A 21,371-nucleotide genomic window follows, 5' to 3' on the forward strand; every position below is an offset into this window, starting at 1 on the left:
GGGGCCAGCCCCTCTGGTCAGTCTGGTACTGCAGTGTCTAGTGTAGTAAGGGGGCCAGTCTGGTACTGCAGTGTCTAGTGTAGTAAGGGGGCCAGTCTGGTACTGTAGTGTCTAGTGTAGTAAGGGGGTCAGTCTGGTACTGTAGTGTCTAGTGTAGTAAGGGGGCTAGCCCCTGTGGTCAGTCTGGTACTGCAGTGTCTAGTGTAGTAAGGGGGCCAGCCCCTCTGGTCAGTCTGGTACTGCAGTGTCTAGTGTAGTAAGGGGGCCAGTCTGGTACTGTAGTGTCTAGTGTAGTAAGGGGGCTAGCCCCTGTGGTCAGTCTGGTACTGCAGTGTCTAGTGTAGTAAGGGGGCCAGTCTGGTACTGCAGTGTCTAGTGTAGTAAGGGGGCCAGCCCCTGTGGTCAGTCTGGTACTGCAGTGTCTAGTGTAGTAAGGGGGCTAGCCCCTGTGGTCAGTCTGGTACTGCAGTGTCTAGTGTAGTAAGGGGGTCAGTCTGGTACTGCAGTGTCTAGTGTAGTAAGGGGGCTAGCCCCTGTGGTCAGTCTGGGTGATAGGATAGGAAGGCATTTGGTATTTAAAGGCCTTAGAGTCCCATCAGGGAGCTTAAAGCCTGGGTTACAGGATCACACTCAAATAGCCCAAATCAGGGACAGGGCCTTGTGTAACACTCTGGCATGCTGGGGTTGGTTGGGAGATGAATTGTTGGGTGTCTATTTATTTTCCTAATGCAACTTTTATTAATGACCTCTAATCCCTCCCCAGCAGTGTGTGTCTGTCTGTGTCTGTCTGTCTGTATTTAATATTTTATTTAACTCGGCAAGTCGGTTAAGAACAAATTCTTATTTACAATGACAGCCTACCGCAGGTAGCCTAGTGGTTAGAGGGTTGGACCAGTAACCGAAAGGTTGATGGATCGAATCCTTGAGCTGACAAGGTAAAAATACGTCTTTCTGCCCCTGAACAAGGTAGTTAACCCACCGTTCCCCGGGCGCCAAAGACGTGGATGTCAATTTAAGGCAGCCCCCTTCTGATTCAGAGGGGTTCGGTTAAATGCGGAAGACACTTCAGTTGTACAACTGACTAGGTATCAGTTGTACCAGTTTCCCTTTACCCCGTCCAAACCCAGACGAAGCTGGGCCAATTGTGCGCTGCCCTATGGGACTCCCAATCACCGACAGATGTGATATAGCCTGGATTCGAAACAGGGACTGTAGTGACGCCTCTTGCAATGAGATGCAGTGCCTTATGCCACTGCACCACTCGGGAATGTATGTTTCTGCATATTATTTTATTCCTGTCTTTGTTATTTAACCATACTATCATGCAGGAGGGTGTCAGAGGAGAGTGAGAAATAGAGGGAGAGGAGACATGGAGGGAGGGTGGGAGAGGAGAGAGAAGAGATAGGACAGGAGAGAGAAGCAGGCAGGGGAGGGAGGGAGGGGGAAAGAAAGGTGAGAGAAAGAGAGATGGTAGACCAGGGCTGTCCAACCCTGCTCCTGGAGAGCTACCATCCTGTAGATTTTCACTCCAACACTAATCTAGCACACCTGATTGTAATAATTAGCTGGTTGATAAACAGAACCATGTTAGTTACAACTGGTTGAAGCGAAAACATACAGGAAAGTACCTCTCCAGGAACAGGGTTGGACACCCCTGTGGTAGACAATAGACATAAATGTGAATCTACTGCTGCCTTAATGAAGACACGCACTGTTGTTACATGGCTTGTGAACTTAGTAGTATAGTGGTAGTATTAGTGGTAGTGGTGGTAGAAGTGATGGTAGTGTAGTGGTGGTGGTAGTAGTAGTATTAGTGGTGGTAGTATTAGTGGTGGTGGTGGTTGTAGTAGTATTATTAGTGGTAGTGGTGGTAGAAGTGATGGTAGTGTAGTGGTGGTAGTATTGGTGGTGGTGGTGGTAGTATTGGTGGTGGTGGTAATAGTAGTATTAGTGGTAGTGGTGGTAGTATTAGTGGTAGTGGTGGTAGTATTAGTGTTAGAAGTGATGGTAGGCGTGGTAGTAGTAGTAGTGGTGGTAGTATTGGTGGTGGTGGTAGTAGTTGTATTAGTGGTGGTGGTGGTGGTGGTGGTAGAAGTGATGGTGGTAGTATTAGTAGTAGTATTAGTGGTAGTAGTAGTAATATTAGTGGTAGAAGTGGTGGTGGTAGTATTAGTGGTGGTGGTGGGGTGGTAGTATTAGTGGTGGTGGTGTTAGTAATATTAGTGGTGGTGGTGGTAGTATTATTGGTGGTGGTGGTAGTATTATTGGTGGTGGTGGTAGTATTAGTGGTGGTGGTGGTATTAGTGGTGGTAGTATTATTGGTGGTGGTGGTGGTAATATTAGTGGTGGTGGTAGTATTATTAGTGGTAGCATTGGTGGTAGTGGGGGTAGAAGTGGTGGTAGTATTAGTGGTGGTGGTGGTATTAGTGGTGGTAGCATTGGTGGTGGTGGTGGTAGTAGTAGTATTAGTGGTAGTGGGGGTAGAAGTGGTGGCAGTAGTAGTAGTAACAGTGCATTCAGAAAGTATTCAGACCCCTTGACTTTTTCCACATTTTGTTAGGTTACAGCCTTATTCTAAAATGGTTTCGGTTGTTTTTTCCCCTCATCAATCTACACACACTACCCCATAATGACAAGCAAAAACAGTTTTTTTTTTTTATTATTACTTTTTGCTCATTTATATAAAAAAATATATAGAAATCACATTTACATGAGTATTCAGACCCTTTACTCAGTACTACGTTGAAGCACCTTTGGCAGCAGTTACAGCCTCAAATCTTCTGTATTTGGGGAGTTTCTCCCATTCTTCTTTGCAGATCCTCTCGAGCTCTGTCAGGTTGGATGCTGCACAGCTAATTTCAGGTCTCTCCAAAGATGTTCAAGTCCAGGCTCTGTCTGGGCCACTCAAGAACATTCAGAGACTTGTCCCTAAGCCACTCCTGCGTTGTCTTGGCTGTGTGCTTAGGGTTGTTGTCCTGTTGGATGGTGAACCTTCACCCCAGTCTAAGGTCCTGAGCGCTCTGGAGCAGATTTTCATCAAGGATTTTCATCAAGGATCTCTCCAAAGAGTTCAATCTTGGATTCATCAGACCAGAGAATCTCGTTTCTCATGGTCTGAGAGTCCTTTAGGTGCCTTTGACTGAGGAGTGGCTTCCATCTGGCCACACTACCCTAATGGCCTGATTGGTAGAGTGCTGCAGAGATGGTTGTCCTCCTGGAAGGTGCTCCCTCATCTCCAGATAGGAACTCTGGAGCTCTGTAAGAGTGACCATCAGGTTCTTGGTCACCTCTCTGACCAAGGCCCTCCTCCTCCGATTACTCAGTTTGGCCTTATTTGGTATCCTTCCCCAGATCTGTGCCTTGACACGATCCTGTGTCGGAGCTCTGCGGACAATTCCTTCGACCTCATGGCTTGGTTTTTTCTCTGACATGCTCTGTCAACTGTGGGACCTTCTATAGACAGGTGTGTGCCTTTCCAAATCATGTCCAATCAATTGCATTTACCACAGGTGGACTCCAATCAATTTCTAGAAACATCTCAAGGATGATCAATGGAAACAGGATGCACCCGAGCTCAGTTTCGAATCTCATAGCAAAAGGTCTGAATACTTATGTAAATAAGGTATTTCTGTTTTTTTTCAGTTTTTCGCTTTGTCATTATGGGGTATTGTTTTTAGATTGCTGAGGATTTTTTATTTATTTAATCAATTTTCGAATAAGGCTGTAACGTAACAAAATGTAGAAAAAGTTAAGGGTTTTGAATACTTTCCCAAGGCCCTGTAGTAATAGTGGTGGTGGTTTTCTGTTTACTTCAGTTTCCCTCACCACTGAGCTCCGGACAGACACACACAGCTGTAGGTAGGCTAGTTGGGAATGTGATAAGAAGTAGGTAGGCCTATTTTATGACTTTATTTCCCCTTTAATGCTGAGTGGTTATCAAAAGGGAGAGGACTAGAAATATTTTTCAAATTGGCTACGATGAGGAACTATTGTCATTCTCAATGGATGTAAAACCAGACTTTGTTTAATTACTGTTTGAGGCGAAGAAAAAATGACTTTGAGAAGCTCCACAGTGATGGTGAGTTAAGACAATCAGAAATGTCAGATCACATACACTGCTCAAAAAAATAAAGGGAACACTTAAACAACACAATGTAACTCCAAGTCAATCACACTTCTGTGAAACCAAACTGTCCACTTAGGAAACAACACTGATTGACAATACATTTCACATGCTGTTGTGCAAATGGAATAGACAACAGGTGGAAATTATAGGCAATTAGCAAGACACCCCCAATAAAAGAGTGGTTCTGCAGGTGGTGACCACAGACCACTTCTCAGTTCCTATGCTTCCTGGCTGATGTTTTGGTCACTTTTGAATGCTGGCGGTGCTTTCACTCTAGTGGTAGCATGAGACGGAGTCTACAACCCACACAAGTGGCTCAGGTAGTGCAGCTCATCCAGGATGGCACATCAATGCGAGCTGTGGCAAGAAGGTTGGCTGTGTCTGTCAGCGTAGTGTCCAGAGCATGGAGGCGCTACCAGGAGACAGGCCAGTACATCAGGAGATGTGGAGGAGGCCGTAGGAGGGCAACAACCCAGCAGCAGGACCGCTACCTCCGCCTTTGTGCAAGAAGGAGTAGGAGGAGCACTGCCAGAGCCCTGCAAAATGACCTCCAGCAGGCCACAAATGTGCATGTGTCTGCTCAAACGGTCAGAAACAGACTCCATGAAGGTGGTATGAGGGCCCGACGTCCACAGGTGGGGGTTGTGCTTACAGCCCAACACCGTGCAGGACGTTTGGCATTTGCCAGAGAACACCAAGATTGGCAAATTCACCACTGGCGCCCTGTGCTCTTCACAGATGAAAGCAGGTTCACACTGAGCACATGTGACAGACGTGACAGAGTCTGGAGACGCCGTGGAGAACATTCTGCTGCCTGCAACATCCTCCAGCATGACCGGTTTGGCGGTGGGTCAGTCACGGTGTGGGGTGGCATTTCTTTGGGGGCCGCACAGCCCTCCATGTGCTTGCCAGAGGTAGCCTGACTGCCATTAGGTACCGAGATGAGATCCTCAGACTGCTTGTGAGACCATATGCTGGTGCGGTTGGCCCTGGGTTCCTCCTAATGGAAGACAATGCTAGACCTCATGTGGCTGGAGTGTGTCAGCAGTTCCTGCAAGAGGAAGGCATTGATGCTATGGACTGGCCCGCCCGTTCCCCAGACCTGAATCCAATTGAGCACATCTGGGACATCATGTCTCGCTCCATCCACCAACGCCACGTTGCACCACAGACTGTCCATGAGTTGGCGGATGCTTTAGTCCAGGTCTGGGAGGAGATCCCTCAGGAGACCATCCGCCACCTCATCAGGAGCATGCCCAGGCATTGTAGGGAGGTCATACAGGCACGTGGAGGCCACACACACTACTGAGCCTCATTTTGACTTGTTTTAAGGACATTACATCAAAGTTGGATCAGCCTGTAGTGTGGTTTTCCACTTTAATTTTGAGTGTGACTCCAAATCCAGACCTCCATGGGTTGATAAATTGTATTTCCATTGATTATTTTTGTGATTTTGTTGTCAGCACATTCAACTATGTAAAGAAAAAAGTATTTAATAAGATTATTTAATTCATTCAGATCTAGGATGTGTTATTTTAGTGTTCCCTTTATTTTTTTGAGCAGTATATATAGACCTACATTTGCGTGCAGGCCAGGTAGCCTAGGCCTAGTTCTATGCATTATCAAGTGCGTGTCCTTACTCAAGATTGACAGGAGGGCTCCAAACAAATACAATGAATAAATTGATAACTCGTAAATGGAATTAAATAAACCTTTTCAAACTAGTTAGCATAGGTTGTGTGCTCTGCAAACAACATGTCCACTCCTACAATGACAACAGTAAGAATGTAATAATAGTATATTGAATCTATTAACAGAAACTACCATAAACAAACGCAGATGAAAAATTAAGGGAATTAATGGTAAATGTATTACTGGTGTCTCGTGCTCTACAAAATAAATCTGTCGACCAACAGCCTATCGACCAAACAATTGACCAGTCGACTAAATGAGGTCAGCCCTATCCACAATACTAACCTAAATTGAGAGTGAAAAGGAGGAAGCCTGTACAGAATATAAATATTACCAAACATGCATCCTGTTTGCAACAAGGCACTAAAGTAAAAGTGAAAAAAATGTGACAAAGAAATTAACTTTATGTACTGAATAAAAAGCGTTATGTTTGGGGCAAATCCAAGGCAACCTATCACTGAGTGCCACTGTTCATATTTTCAAGCATGGTGGTGGCTGCATCATGTTATGGGTATGCTTGTCATCGGCAAGGACTAGGGAGTTTTTTAGGATAAAAAGAAATGGAATAGAGGAAAGCACAGGCAAAATCCTATTGGAAAACCTGGTTCAGTCTGCTTTCCAACAGACACCGGGAGACAAATTCACCTTTCAGCAGGACAATAACCTACAACACAGTCATATCTACACTGGTTGCTTACCAAGACAACATCAAATGTTCCCGAGTGGCCTAGTTACAGTTTTGACTTAAATCGGCTTGAAAATCTATGGCAAGACCTGAAAATGGTTGTCTAGCAATGATCAACAACCAATTTGACAGAGCTTGAAGAATCTTTAAAAGAATAATGGCCAAATACAGTATTGTACAATCCAGGTGTGCAAAGCTCTTAGAGACTTACCCAGAAAGATTCACAGCTGTAATCACAGCCAAAGGTGATTCTAACATGTATTGACTCAGGGGTGTGAAAACTAATGCAAATGAGATATTTCTGTATTTCATTTTCAGTACATTTGCAAAAATGTCTAAAAACATGTTTTCACTTTGTCATTATGTTGTATTGTGTATAGATGGGTGAGAAATATATTTAATCCATTTTGAATTCAGGCTGTAACAACAAAATGTGGAATAAGTCAAGGAGTATAAATACTTTCTGAAGGCACTGTATATAAACATCTATTTTTAAAACTGGTTTGTGTGAAAGAACATGAAAGTGTCCAGTCCAAATGAACTATTTTGGGACGGATGATCTGATGTGCATTTTGTGTAATTCTGAAGTACATAAAATTACATTGGGCTTTCCCTATAAACCTGCATGAAAATACAATCAAATAATAGTTTTTAAAATGTCATATGTTTTGGTTCATATCAGTGGTTGTTCGTATTATCTTGATCACCAACTAGAGCTTATAGTTTACCCACTTTTAATATATATTTTTTTATTATGTTTTACCCCTACATCGCTGGTGGTTATGGTACTGTATGTGTGTTGGGCGGGGACAGAGCAGTCCTGCTGTCATCCTCTCTCTCCCAACACGCCTATCACCTCTAATCCTGTGGAGATTATCCCCTCGCGCCACACAAGACGACAGCATTAGCGCTGTGCTCTGCTCAGAAAGCCCTGCTGCCACCCTGCCTGCTGCACTATTCCCCACAGAGCAGAGGGGATTTTCACATTGATAGCCAGCCTGTCCTGCCCTTTATAAGGCTGCTACTGAGGGGGGGAGCTCTGCTCTGATCTCACACAGCCACTGTTTGTTGTAGCTACAGTATAGTCCCTCACACCTCTTTCTTTAACATCTTCAGTTTGGGTTTTGAGGAGGAATAGGTCATCAAAATGAGACATCTAGTGGGAGAGACGGTTTGATCTTTCAATCGTCTCATGTTCCATCTTTCCAATATAGGCACCCTCTCCTGGGCCAATGTAGACAGCTCTCTTTATGATTCCCCCCGATAATGAATGGCTGATGTCTTGTGTGTTGTCTTTCAGGCGAATGGATCTGAAGCAGATTATGAGTATGAGGAGATCACACTGGAACGGGTAAGAGGGAACATCACTTCTCCATTTAAATCCATCATCCATGGTTCTCCTTTCCATTAAAGAGGTGCCTCTACACTTAGGTTTTCTATGTAAATTAAAGGTGTTTAAATAAATTGAAGGTTTCGATTTGTATCTAAAGGTTAACGTTTGAATGAAGATGTACTTTTAAAAGGTTAAAACCATGCAAGATATTTCATTTTTATTTTTACCTAGCTATAATTATTTTCAGTTGATAATGTTTTTTTTTTTTTAAATGTACATAGTGTTCCAGGGCTCTGTCTTCCTATATGATGTAATGCTGTGTGTCATGAAGGAGGGAGAGAAGGAGGGAGATAATCAAGGAGAGCAGGGAGGAATCGAAGGAAAACAGGGAGAACAGGAGAGCGAGCAGGGAAAGGAGGGAGAGAAGAAGGGGGAGCAGAGAGAAAAGGAAGAGCAGGGAGAGGGGGGAGCAGGGAGAGGAGAAGGAAACTCTTTCTGTGTCTGCCTGTAGCTGCAGGGCTCTCCTCTCTTCCCTCTCTCTTCCTCCTCTCTTCCCTCTTCTCTTCCTGACCTGATTCAGCCACTATCTGCGTTTGCATCACTAACTCTACATTAAGACACAATGCACTATTCTGTCAGAGACACGCACACCGCCCCCAACCACAACCACAACCACACACTGAGCCTTAGTTTAGGCCCTATACTACTGCCCTATAATACACACTACACTACACTGCCACTTCCCTCCTCCAACCATACATATATAACCCCCCCAGACATACACAGACATTTACATTGAAATGGGTCCTAACCATGGAGTATAATACACTCAGTATAATGCAGCCTGAATGTGTCAGTATTTGAAGTGGGGATGTACTCATAATGCTATACAGCAGGATCAAATTATGAATAGAAATGATGGAATATTTGATTATTATATTTTAATTAAACAGTATACTTAATGCTGTACTGTAGAGCACATCATGATAACATTGTAATGCATCTACATACTGTATGTTGAAAATATGGCTTTATATGACATAACAGTTGATCTGAACCAAACTCCGTTTCTCTCTTCTGCCCCTCGTCGTAGGGTAACTCTGGGTTGGGCTTCAGTATTGCGGGGGGGACAGATAACCCCCACATCGGCGAAGACCCCAGTATCTTCATCACCAAGATTATCCCTGGGGGAGCTGCAGCTCAGGATGAACGTCTCAGGTGTGTATCGTCATCATAAGATTAGGAATGACAACACTGGAGTGGACATGAACCTTCTTATGATGGGAGACACGTCAGCCATTTTGGTCAGGGAAGATGGTCAACCGTGGTTTGGTACTGCTGTTATAAGATAGAACGCAGATAAATTCACACTATGTTTGTTAGCTAGCTAGCCGGACAGTTTCAAAGGAATGATTCCAAAGTTCCAGTCGGTATTAAATGGAACATCGTGGCCCTGCCCCCTGTTGGGGGGGAAACAACCTGTGGTTACCTAGGTTACCCCATTTGCTCACAGCAAAAACAACCTTTTTCAAACGCATTTTTCTTGTTAGCTTTTTTTTTTGTCAATTACAAAACTACATTTAACATAAGTACATGTCTAAAGATTACTTTTTAACATTGCCTGCACCAGAGCGTTCCCACTACTTAGCTTCTCTCATGCCTCATTCATGATGTTGCTAACAGCCACGTACGTACGTGTGCATTCGTGCAGGTAGAAAGAAAAAAACATGTTGGGTGTTTCTCAAGATGCATACTACCATGCTCCAAGCACGCAAAATGGAGAACGGGAGGGTCGGAGTATGAATCCAAATCAAAGTATGTGAAACGGAGCACGGAGGGAACTTCTTGAATGTGTACTCAGTTTGTACATATTTTATCTAGCCATGACCAACAACACAGACTATACAGCTAGTAGTGAGTGTGGTTACAAACGGACTATACTAAACAAGTTAAATGTCTTACCTGTTATGAAATGTTTTCTACACACATAGCTACGTGTAACCTACTGGGACCCAGGGTCCCCACAGTTCCCACTCTCCCACGCTGAATAGCCTGAAGCCACAGGTCAAGCTGGTTGAGAGAATGTCAAGAGTGTGCAAAGCTTTTGTCAAGGCAAAGGGTGGCTACTTTGAAGAATCTGAAATATATTTTTTGTTTACTACATGATTCCATATGTGTTATTTCATATTTTGTTATTTTGATGTCTTCACTATTATTCTACAATGTAGAAAATAGTCAAAATAAAGAAAAACCCTGGAATGAGTAGGTGTGTCCAGACCATTGACTGGGAACTGTAAAGGGAGGCATTGATGGTACGTTCCCCAGCAAGAAACCCAAAAGTGTCGCTAGGAGGGGTTCTGAAAGACACTCATGGGGGTCTGAAAGATGTATAGCAACAACAACTAGAACTTAAAAGACACCCACTGTAAGCGCCCACTAAATCTGCCCAAGAAGAGGCAAACAAAAGAAAAACCCACACCAAACTTAAAGACAGGAAGCAAACCAAAATGTGGAGCAAAATTAAAACAATGTCTAAAAACCTGTTTTCGCTTTGTCATTATGGGGTATTGTGTGTAGATTGAGTGTTTTTATTTATTTAATCCATTTTAGAATAAGGCTGTAACCTAACAAAAGTCAAGGGGAACGAATACTTCCTGATATGCGCTGTAAATAGCACCTGGGCCAGACAAGTGAAACGCCTTCTGACTAACGAGATGACAAGCCAGCACAGGTGTAACATACTGACCAACGTGGTGACACCAATCAGTGTGCCCAACGTGCTAACGTCCAACCTCAAAATATATATGGAAAAGCCTGTAGCAGTCTGTTGACATACACTACAGTTCAAAAGTTTGGGGTCACTTAGAAATGTCCTTGTTTTTGAAAGAAAAGCAACATTTTTTTGTCCATTAAAATAACATCAACTTGATCAGAAATACAGTGTAGACATTGTTAATGTTGTAAATGACTATTGTAGCTGGAAACAACAGATTTTTTTATGGAATATCTACGTAGGCGTACAGAGGCCCATTATCAGCAACCATCACTCCTGTGTTCCAATGGCACGTTGTGTTAGATAATCCAAGTTTATCATTTTAAAAGGCTAATTGATTGTTAGAAAACCCTTTTGCAATTATGTTAGCACAGCTGAAAACTGTTGTTCTGATTAAAGAAGCAATAAAACTGGCCTTTAGACTAGTTGAGTATCTGGAGCATCAGTATTTGTGGGCTCGATTACAGGCTAAAAATGGCCAGAAACAAAGTCCTTTCTTCTGAAACTCGTCAGTCTATTCTTGTTCTGAGAAATTAAGGCTATTCCATGCGAGAAATGTCCAAGAAACTGATAAACTTGGATTAGCTAACACAACGTGCCATTGGAACACAGGAGTGATGGTTGCTGATAATGGGCCTCTGACTGATGTATTTGATTCCCATGACTAAAGTGTGAATGACTGATGTATTTTATTTGTCTTTTTTATTTCACCTTTATTTAACCAGGTAGGCCAGTTGAGAACAAGTTCTCATTTACAACTGCGACCTGGCCAAGGCAGCATTGCGACAAAAACAACTCAGTTACACATGGGATAAACAAACGTACATTCAATAACGCAATAGAAAAATCTATATACAGTGTGTGCAAATGTAGTAATTATTCTCCTGGCTGCAGAGTGAATGACTGATGTATTTGATTCTCCTGACTGCAGATTGAATGACGGATGTATTTGACTCTCCTGACTGCAGAGTGAATGACTGATGTATTTGATTCTCCTGACTGCAGATTGAATGACTGATGTATTTGATTCTCCTGACTGCAGATTGAATGACTGATGTATTTGATTCTCCTGACTGCAGATTGAATGACTGATGTATTTGACTCTCCTGACTGCAGATTGAATGACTGATGTATTTGATTCTCCTGACTGCAGAGTGAATGACTGATGTATTTGACTCTCCTGACTGCAGATTGAATGACTGATGTATTTGATTCTCCTGACTGCAGAGTGAATGGCTGATGTATTTGACTCTTCCTGTAGAGTGAATGATTGTATTTGATTCTCCTGACTGTGGAGTGAATGACGGATGTATTTGATTCTCCTGACTGCGGAGTGAATGACGGATGTATTTAATTCTCCTGACTGCAGATTGAATGACTGATGTGTTTGATTCTCTTGACTGCAGAGTGAATGACTGATGTATTTGACTCTTCCTGCAGAGTGAATGACTGATGTATTTGACTCTTCCTGCAGAGTGAATGACTGATGTATTTGACTCTTCCTGCAGAGTGAATGACTGATGTATTTGACTCTTCCTGCAGAGTGAATGACTGATGCATTTGATTCTCCTGGCTGCAGAGTGAATGACTGATGTATTTGACTCTCCTGGCTGCAGAGTGAATGGCTGATGTATTTGACTCTCCTGGCTGCAGAGTGAATGGCTGATGTATTTGACTCTTCCTGCAGAGTGAATGACTGATGTATTTGACTCTTCCTGCAGAGTGAATGGCTGATGTATTTGACTCTTCCTGCAGAGTGAATGACTGATGTATTTGACTCTTCCTGCAGAGTGAATGACTGATGTATTTGACTCTTCCTGCAGAGTGAATGACTGATGCATTTGATTCTCCTGGCTGCAGAGTGAATGACTGATGTATTTGACTCTCCTGGCTGCAGAGTGAATGGCTGATGTATTTGACTCTCCTGGCTGCAGAGTGAATGGCTGATGTATTTGACTCTTCCTGCAGAGTGAATGACTGATGTATTTGACTCTTCCTGCAGAGTGAATGGCTGATGTATTTGACTCTTCCTGCAGAGTGAATGACTGATGTATTTGACTCTTCCTGCAGAGTGAATGACTGATGTATTTGACTCTTCCTGCAGAGTGAATGACTGATGTATTTGACTCTTCCTGCAGAGTGAATGACTGATGTATTTGATTCTCCTGGCTGCAGAGTGAATGACTGATGTATTTGACTCTCCTGGCTGCAGAGTGAATGGCTGATGTATTTGACTCTCCTGGCTGCAGAGTGAATGGCTGATGTATTTGACTCTTCCTGCAGAGTGAATGACTGATGTATTTGACTCTTCCTGCAGAGTGAATGGCTGATGTATTTGACTCTTCCTGCAGAGTGAATGACTGATGTATTTGACTCTTCCTGCAGAGTGAATGACTGCATCCTGAGAGTGAACGAGGCTGACGTGAGGGATGTGACCCACAGTAAGGCTGTGGAGGCCCTGAAGGAGGCCGGCTGCATCGTCAGGCTCTACATCCGCAGGAGAAAAGCCCTCTCGGAGAAGATCCTGGAGCTCAAACTAGTCAAAGGTCCCAAAGGTAACGGGACTGTCTGTCACCGTGGAGATTAAAGCTAAACTTCAGTGATATGATTTCATCATACTTTAAATGTGTTGAGTTGATATGTAACTTTCTGCTGCATGTTATTTACTCTCTGTTGTTGGTTGTGCTCCTAGTGATACCCTCTGAATTAGCGGCTCCCAAACTGTGGGGCGTGCTGTTGTAATAGTAGAATGCACAAGGTGCCATTTCTAAATGGGGGTAGTGCATCAGCAGTTTTCCTCTTGTAATGTCAGTCATTGCCGATCTTACAGAGTTATTTATAACTTGTCAGAAATGTCTAGGGCCCGGTTTCCCAAAAGCATCTTAAGGCTAAGTTCATCGTTAGAAGCTTTTGTTAGGAGCATCGTTAAATCTCCGAGCTGTTTCCCAAAACCATCATTACTGAAGATGCACTTGTTTAGCGACTCCATCAGAGCACTCATAGAACAGCGAAGTGCGTTGATGTTTTTTCCCCTACCACGTCACGTTGTACTCAGAAAGACCTCCGTTAAACATAGAATCAAGGCATCTGTCTCTCTTGTGACCGCCGATAACTTCACAACGACGTTGACTACAAATACAAAGTTGCAAATGTCTTTGCAATTGTTACAAACAAGAGAAGGATTAAAAATATGCTTCAAATGAAAACCCGAGATGACTGCATTATAAGATAAATAGCCTACCTACAGTATAGACTACATAGGCCTTTATATTTCAATGATATTGAAATAAATGTCATGTTCATTTTGTTTTATTTGGCTACTGTCTATCATTTCTGCCTTCAATATATTTCATGATGTGTAGCCTCACATGTATGCAATGATGTTCCACATCTTAAAGAAATGCTTTATTGTAGGGTAAACATTAGAAAAAGCTGCTTCAATATTTGCAGCCATAGGTGATCTCTTTTCTATGAGCTGATCCATCGTCAGTGTTGTGGAATAACTATGATGTTTAAGGTAAAATTTGAATGGAGAAATGTGATCCGAGAGCAGCGCTCCCTTTCTTTCCATCCTATCAGTGTCGACGCGTGCCTCAACGACTCACTTAGTGAACGTTCTCTCTGTGTGGTTGTTTTGGGAAACGCATGTTACGTCTTCAGTTGTTGTAGGAAAGACGCATCGTTAAATACACTCGGAAGCCTAAGCTCCATTGCTATGGGAACCGTGCCCAGATCAACTAGCCCTCCCACTGGGCACAGACCTCATTTTAACTGACGTGAAATCAACCAAAAATGTCACCATGTCATTGGATTTAGGTTCAAAGTTGGGTGAAAAAAAGACGAAATGCCCTTACGTTGATGACTCAGTTTTCCACGTTGATTCAACGTCAACAACATTTGTTGTTGAAATGATATGGAAACAACGTTGATTCAGCCAGTTTTTGCCCAGTGGGATGTCAGATACCGTTTTTTGTAATGTTTGAGTCGCTCAGCTATCACATGAACACAACTATTACATGACAAAATGTGTAGAATAGCAGGAAATGTGCTTTAAAACTGCAAAATGTTCTCTCCACCCCATGGCAAAATGTGTATAATTGAAAGAAGTGAGCTTAAAATAAGAGCTGCACCCCATGGCAAAATGTGTATAATTGAAAGAAGTGAGCTTAAAATAAGAGCTGCACCCCATGGCAAAATGTATAGAATTGCAGGAAATAATCTTTAAACCTGCAAAATGATGGAAGGGGGACCTGAGTGAAAAGGTTTGGGATCCACTGCTCTGAATTAATATAGTATTTATGCTGTTATATTGTGTTGTAATGTACTCCCCTTCTCTCAATCCCTCCCTCTCTCTCCCTCCCTCTCTCTCTACCCTTCTCTCTCTCTCCCTCCCTCTCTCTCTACCCTTCTCTCTCTCCCTCCCTCTCTCTCTCTACCATTCTCTCTCTCTCTCTCTCTACCCTTCTCTCTCTCCCTCTCTCTACCCTTCTCTCTCTCCCTCCCTCTCTCTCTCTACCCTTGTCTCTCTCTCTCCCTCTCTCTCTCTACCCTTCTCTCTCTCTCTCCCTCTCTCTCTCTACCCTTCTCTCTCTCCCTCTCTCTCTCTCTCTCCCTCTCTCTCTCTACCCTTCTCTCTCTCCCTCGCTCTCTCTCTCTACCATTCTCTCTCTCCCTCTCTCTCTCTACCATTTTCTCTCTCTCTACCATTCTCTCTCTCCCTCTCTCTCTACCCTTCTCTCTCTCTCTACCATTCTCTCTCTCCCTCTCTCTCTACCCTTCTCTCTCCCTCTCTCTCTACCCTTCTCTCTCTCCCTCCCTCCCTCTCTCTACCCTTCTCTCTCTCCCTCCCTCTCTCTCTCTACCCTTCTCTCTCTCTCTCCCTCTCTCTCTCTACCCTTCTCTCTCTCCCTCCCTCTCTCTCTACCATTCTCTCTCTCTCCCTCTCTCTCCACCCTTCTCTCTCTCCCTCTCTCTCTACCCTTCTCTCTCTCTACCCTTCTCTCTCTCCCTCCCTCTCTCTCTCTACCCTTCTCTCTCTCCCTCCCTCTCTCTCTCTACCATTCTCTCTCTCCCTCTCTCTCTCTACCATTCTCTCTCTCCCTCTCTCTCTCTACCCTTCTCTCTCTCACTCCCTCTCTCTCTCTACCATTCTCTCTCTCCCTCTCTCTCTCTACCATTCTCTCTCTCCCTCTCTCTCTCTACCATTCTCTCTCTCCCTCTCTCTCTCTACCCTTCTCTCTCTCTCTACCCTTCTCTCTCTCCCTCCCTCTCTCTCTCTACCCTTCTCTCTCTCCCTCCCTCTCTCTCTCTACCCTTCTCTCTCTCCCTCCCTCTCTCTCTCTACCTCTCTCTCTACCCTTCTCTCTCTCTCTACCCTTCTCTCTCTCTCTACCCTTCTCTCTCTCTCTACCCTTCTCTCTCTCTCTCTCTACCCTTCTCTCTCTCTCTACCCTTCTCTCTCTCTCTACCCTTCTCTATCTCCCTCCCTCTCTCTCTCTACCCTTCTCTCTCTCCCTCTCTCTCTCTACCCTTCTCTCTCTCCCTCTCTCTCTCTACCCTTCTCTCTCTCCCTCCCTCTCTCTACCCTTCTCTCTCTCTCTACCCTTCTCTCTCTCTCTACCCTTCTCTCTCTCCCTCTCTCTCTACCCTTCTCTCTCTCCCTCCCTCTCTCTCTCTACCCTTCTCTCTCTCCCTCCCTCTCTCTCTCTACCCTTCTCTCTCCCTCCCTCTCTCTACCCTTCTGTCTCTACCCTTCTCTTTCTCCTTTCTCCTTTCTCTCTCTTATCTCTGTCCCTGTCTCTCACTCTTTCCATCTCTCCTCTGTCCCTCCCTCTCTTCAGGGCTAGGATTCAGTATTGCGGGGGGAGTAGGGAACCAGCACATTCCAGGAGACAACAGCATCTATGTCACCAAGGTCATCGAGGGAGGGGCTGCACACAAAGACCAGAGGCTGCAGATAGGAGACAAACTATTGGCTGTAAGAACATAGCAATGTAGTGACATCTAAACTCAGCAAAAAAAGAAACATCCTCTCACTGTCAACTGCGTTTATTTTCAGCAAACTTAACATGTGTAAATATTTGTATGAACATAAGATTCAACAACTGAGACATAAACTGAACAAGTTCCACAGACATGTGACTAACAGAAATGGAATAATGTGTCCCTGAACAAAGGGGGGGTCAAAATCAAAAGTAACAGTCACTATCTGGTGTGGCCACCAGCTGCATGAAGTACTGCAGTGCATCTCCTCCTCATGGACTGCACCAGATTTGCCAGTTCTTGCTGTGAGATGTTTCCCCACTCTTCCACCAAGGAACCTGCAAGTTCCCGGACATTTCTGGGGGGAAGGGCCCTCACCCTCCAATCCAACAGGTCCCAGACATGCTCAATGGGATTGAGATCCGGGCTCTTCGCTGGCCATGGCAGAACACTGACATTCCTGTCTTGCAGGAAATCACGCACAGAATGAGCAGTATGGCTTTGTCATGTCAGGATGAGCCTGCAGGAAGGGTACCACATGAGGGAGGAGGATGTCTTCCTTGTAACACACAGCATTGAGATTGCCTGTAATGACAACAAGCTCAGTCCGATGATGCTGTAACACACCGCCCCAGACCATGATGGACCCTCCACCTCCAAATCGATCCCGCTCCATAGTACAGGCCTCGGTGTAACGCTTATTCCTTCGAAGATAAACGCAAATCCGACCATGAGACAAAATCGCGACTCGTCAGTGAAGAGCACTTTTTGCCAGTCCTGTCTGGTCCAGCGACGGTGGGTTTGTGCCCATAGGTGACGTTGTTGCCGGTGATGTCTGGTGAGGACCTGCCTTACAACAGGCCTACAAGCCCCCAGTCCAGCCTCTCTCAGCCTATTGTGGACAGTCTGAGCACTGATGGAGAGATTGTGCGTCCATGGTGTAACTCGGGCAGTTGTTGTTGCCATCCTGTAACTGTCCCGCAGGTGTGATGTTCGGATGTACTGATCCTGTGCAGGTGTTACACGTGGTCTGCCACTGCGAGGACGATCAGCTGTCCGTCCTGTCTCCCTGTATTGCTGTCTTAAGCGTCTCACAGTACGGACATTGCAATTTATTGCCCTGGCCACATCTGCTGTCCCATGCCTCTTTGCAGCATGCCTAAGGCATGTTCACACAGATGAGCAGGGACCCATCTTTCTTTTGGTGTTTTTCAAAGTCAGGCCTCTTTAGTGTCCTGAGTTTTCATAACTGTGACCTTAATTCCCTACCGTCTGTAAGCTGTTTGTCTTAACCATTCCACAAGTACACGTTCATTAATTGTTTATGGTTCATTGAACAAGCATGGGAAACAGTGTTTAAACCCTTTACAATGAAGATCTGTGAAGTTATTTGGATTTTTACGAATTATCTTTTTTTTGCTGAGTTTACTTACTGAAAGACTTCCCACTGGGCATTGACATCACATCAATGTCTAGTTCTGATAGACATTTGATTGAGTTGTCGACTAACGTGAATTTGACCTGAAATCATCAACAATTTGAACCATGTCATTTGGTTTTAAAGTTGTGGTCCTCTGTAAGCCAGGTGGAAGAGCATGGCGTTGGTTCCCAGGACCATCCTTACTCAAATGTATGCATTCATGACTGTAAGTCACTTAGGGAAAAAGTGTCTGGTAAATGACATATTATATTGTTATTATAAAAGAGGATGGGAAAAAAGACACAAATTAGAGGCTTGACATTGGTGACTTTTTGTGAATCCAATCAGTTTTCCACATTGATTCAACATCATGACATTGCTATATATATTATTTTTTTTTACATTGAATCGATGTTGTTTCAATGTAATCAGTTTGTGCCCAGTTAGCTAGTACATATGGCATATATTGAATTCAACTGAATTGAATTTAATATTGCTCAAATAACAAATTGTCACGTGTGCCGAATACAAGAGGTGTAGACCTTACAGTGAAATGCTTACTTACAAGCCCTTAACCAACAATGCAAAAAGAGATAAGAATATCAAATAATTAAAGAGCAGCAGTAAATAACAATAGCGGGGGCTATATACAGGGGGTACCGGTACAGTCACAGGCATGGAGTCAACTTGATTGGTTTGTAGGTACAGCAGTATGACATTATGGGTTGGTTATTTGTGTGAAGGCTCACCATGTCCTCTTCTCTGGTAGATACCGTTTGGCATTAGCTATGTGATCTCCATGCCTGTCTGGCAGGGCGTCATGTGACAATCCTCCAGAAACATCCCGTTGTACATCACAGTGATATATCATGGGATGTTTCTGGAGGATTGTCAGGAAGTCTTCCAAAGTTCCTCTGATCATCTTAAAGGGAATTCAGAAGTCTACAATAATGCCACAGTAGAGACTGATTCCCATCGACTCTCCTGATCCAAATTACACATAATGAGACTTTCCCTTTAATTCAAATGGAGATATTACCACACCTGGCTTTGAATCCCCCCCCCCCCTTAAAGTTGACATGCTTTCACACTATTGAGAAAATAAAATATTGGGATAGTTAGGAATTGTATAATTGCTTAACATGTTTTTCATAGCCAAAATGAGTGCAGGAAAGACTGGTTGGTTTGATGGCACAGTGTCATGGGTACCATACCATTTCAGCTTTACCGTATATAGCCATCTGACTACCTCCCTCTCCCTCCCTCCAGGTAAACAGCGCTTGCCTTGAGGAAGTGAGTCACGAGGATGCCGTGGCAGCCTTGAAAAACACCCCTGATGTGGTTTACTTGAAAGTGGCGAAACCCACCAGTGTCTTCATGAACGACAGTTTCGCTCCCCCCGACATCACCAACTGTGAGTGCGCACACACACACACACACACACACACACACACACACACACACACACACACACACACACACACATATTCAAGTACACACACATGGTTACCCCAATGTTTCCAATTATCCCAGGGTAGCTGTGACAGCAGGGGAGTGTTCATCAGGACATTTTGTTACGTTCAGATGCTAATATACGATGTCGAATAAACATGCTTTTCTGACATGTAGCCTACAATATGGAATCAGGTCGGCTCTATTCGTGGCATTTCTATCTGCAACGTTTGACAACGTTTGGCTACTGAACGTGGCCCTGGTTATGTGAAGGGAGCTGTGTGGTGTGGAACTCCCATGGAGGGATGCTACATCGATACACAACTTCACAGAACTACAGACTGAAGCTAATCAATGAAAACATAATATCTCGAGCTTCCCAAACGGATGCATGCTAAATGCTAGCCATCCTGTGTGTTTCCATAGATAACTACTAGCATCCTTCAAAGGGCTAATTTGCTAGTGGCCCAGTTTATTATTGTAGAAATTCTGTGTAAAGGGTCAGTATTATGACAGAACATGTGTCAGTGGGTCTGAGAGGAATATAGGACAAAGACAAATGTAATCGTTAAGGCCACCCAGACCCAGCGGGTCGCTGGCTGCTGCCCCCAATAGCTACAGCAGTAATGCAATGGGCACAGTGAGTTGGTGGGGAGGGAGTACTATATCTGGACCAATAGGCATTAGAATAGAGTTTACAGTCATAGGTCCAATCTGAGCCAGACTTCTTATGAAGGAGGACGGGTTCCTGTTTAGAAGCAGGGTGAATGGCTGGCTATTTAACTGTAGGGGAATATACCATGGGTGACCCACTGTCTGTCCCCCTGACTGTAGCTGAATATACCATGGGTGACCCACTGTCTGTTTCCCTGACTGTAGCTGAATATACCATGGGTGACCCACTGTCTGTCCCCCTGACTGTAGCTGAATATACCATGGGTGACCCACTGACTATAGCTGAATATACCATGGGTGACCCACTGTCTGTCCCCCTGACTGTAGCTTAATATACCATGGGTGACCCACTGACTATAGCTGAATATACCATGGGTGACCCACTGTCTGTCCCTCTGACTGTAGCTGAATATACCATGGGTGACCCACTGTCTGTCCCCCTGACTGTAGCTGAATATACCATGGGTGACCCACTGACTATAGCTGAATATACCATGGGTGACCCACTGTCTGTCCCCCTGACTGTAGCTTAATATACCATGGGTGACCCACTGACTGTCCCACTGACTGTAGCTGAATATACCATGGGTGACCCACTGTCTGTCCCACTGACTGTAGCTGAATATACCATGGTGACCCACTGTCTGTCCCACTGACTGTAGCTGAATATACCATGGGTGACCCACTGTCTGTCCCCCTGACTGTAGCTGAATATACCATGGGTGACCCACTGTCTGTCCCCCTGACTGTAGCTGAATATGCCATGGGTGACCCACTGACTGTAGCTGAATATACCATGGGTGACCCACTGTCTGTCCCCCTGACTGTAGCTGAATATACCATGGGTGACCCACTGTCTGTCCCCCTGACTGTAGCTTAATATACCATGGGTGACCCACTGACTATAGCTGAATATACCATGGGTGACCCACTGTCTGTCCCTCTGACTGTAGCTGAATATACCATGGGTGACCCACTGTCTGTCCCCCTGACTGTAGCTGAATATACCATGGGTGACCCACTGACTATAGCTGAATATACCATGGGTGACCCACTGTCTGTCCCCCTGACTGTAGCTGAATATACCATGGGTGACCCACTGACTGTCCCCCTGACTGTAGCTGAATATACCATGGGTGACCCACTGACTATAGCTGAATATACCATGGTGACCAACTGTCTGTCCCACTGACTGTAGCTGAATATACCATGGGTATATCCCTGACTGTAGCT

The 21,371-nt window shown here is 44.4% G+C and overlaps 1 protein-coding gene across 12 annotated transcripts in view; it reads left to right on the forward strand.

The window, feature by feature from the left end:
- The window catches only part of dlg1a (discs large MAGUK scaffold protein 1a), a 389,839-nt gene that overhangs the window by 235,943 nt on the left and 132,525 nt on the right, over window positions 1–21,371 (forward strand). For all 12 annotated transcript variants that reach the window (XM_045687910.1, XM_045687907.1, XM_045687908.1 and 9 more), the window contains 5 exons: window positions 7,804–7,854; window positions 8,930–9,054; window positions 12,995–13,164; window positions 16,450–16,586; window positions 19,281–19,425. In XM_045687910.1, the coding sequence (XP_045543866.1) occupies window positions 7,804–7,854; window positions 8,930–9,054; window positions 12,995–13,164; window positions 16,450–16,586; window positions 19,281–19,425 (628 nt within the window). The remainder of the gene's footprint in view (window positions 1–7,803; window positions 7,855–8,929; window positions 9,055–12,994; window positions 13,165–16,449; window positions 16,587–19,280; window positions 19,426–21,371) is intronic.

The sequence above is a fragment of the Salmo salar genome, chromosome ssa10 (assembly GCF_905237065.1).
Source record: "Salmo salar chromosome ssa10, Ssal_v3.1, whole genome shotgun sequence".
Lineage (NCBI taxonomy): Eukaryota > Metazoa > Chordata > Actinopteri > Salmoniformes > Salmonidae > Salmo > Salmo salar.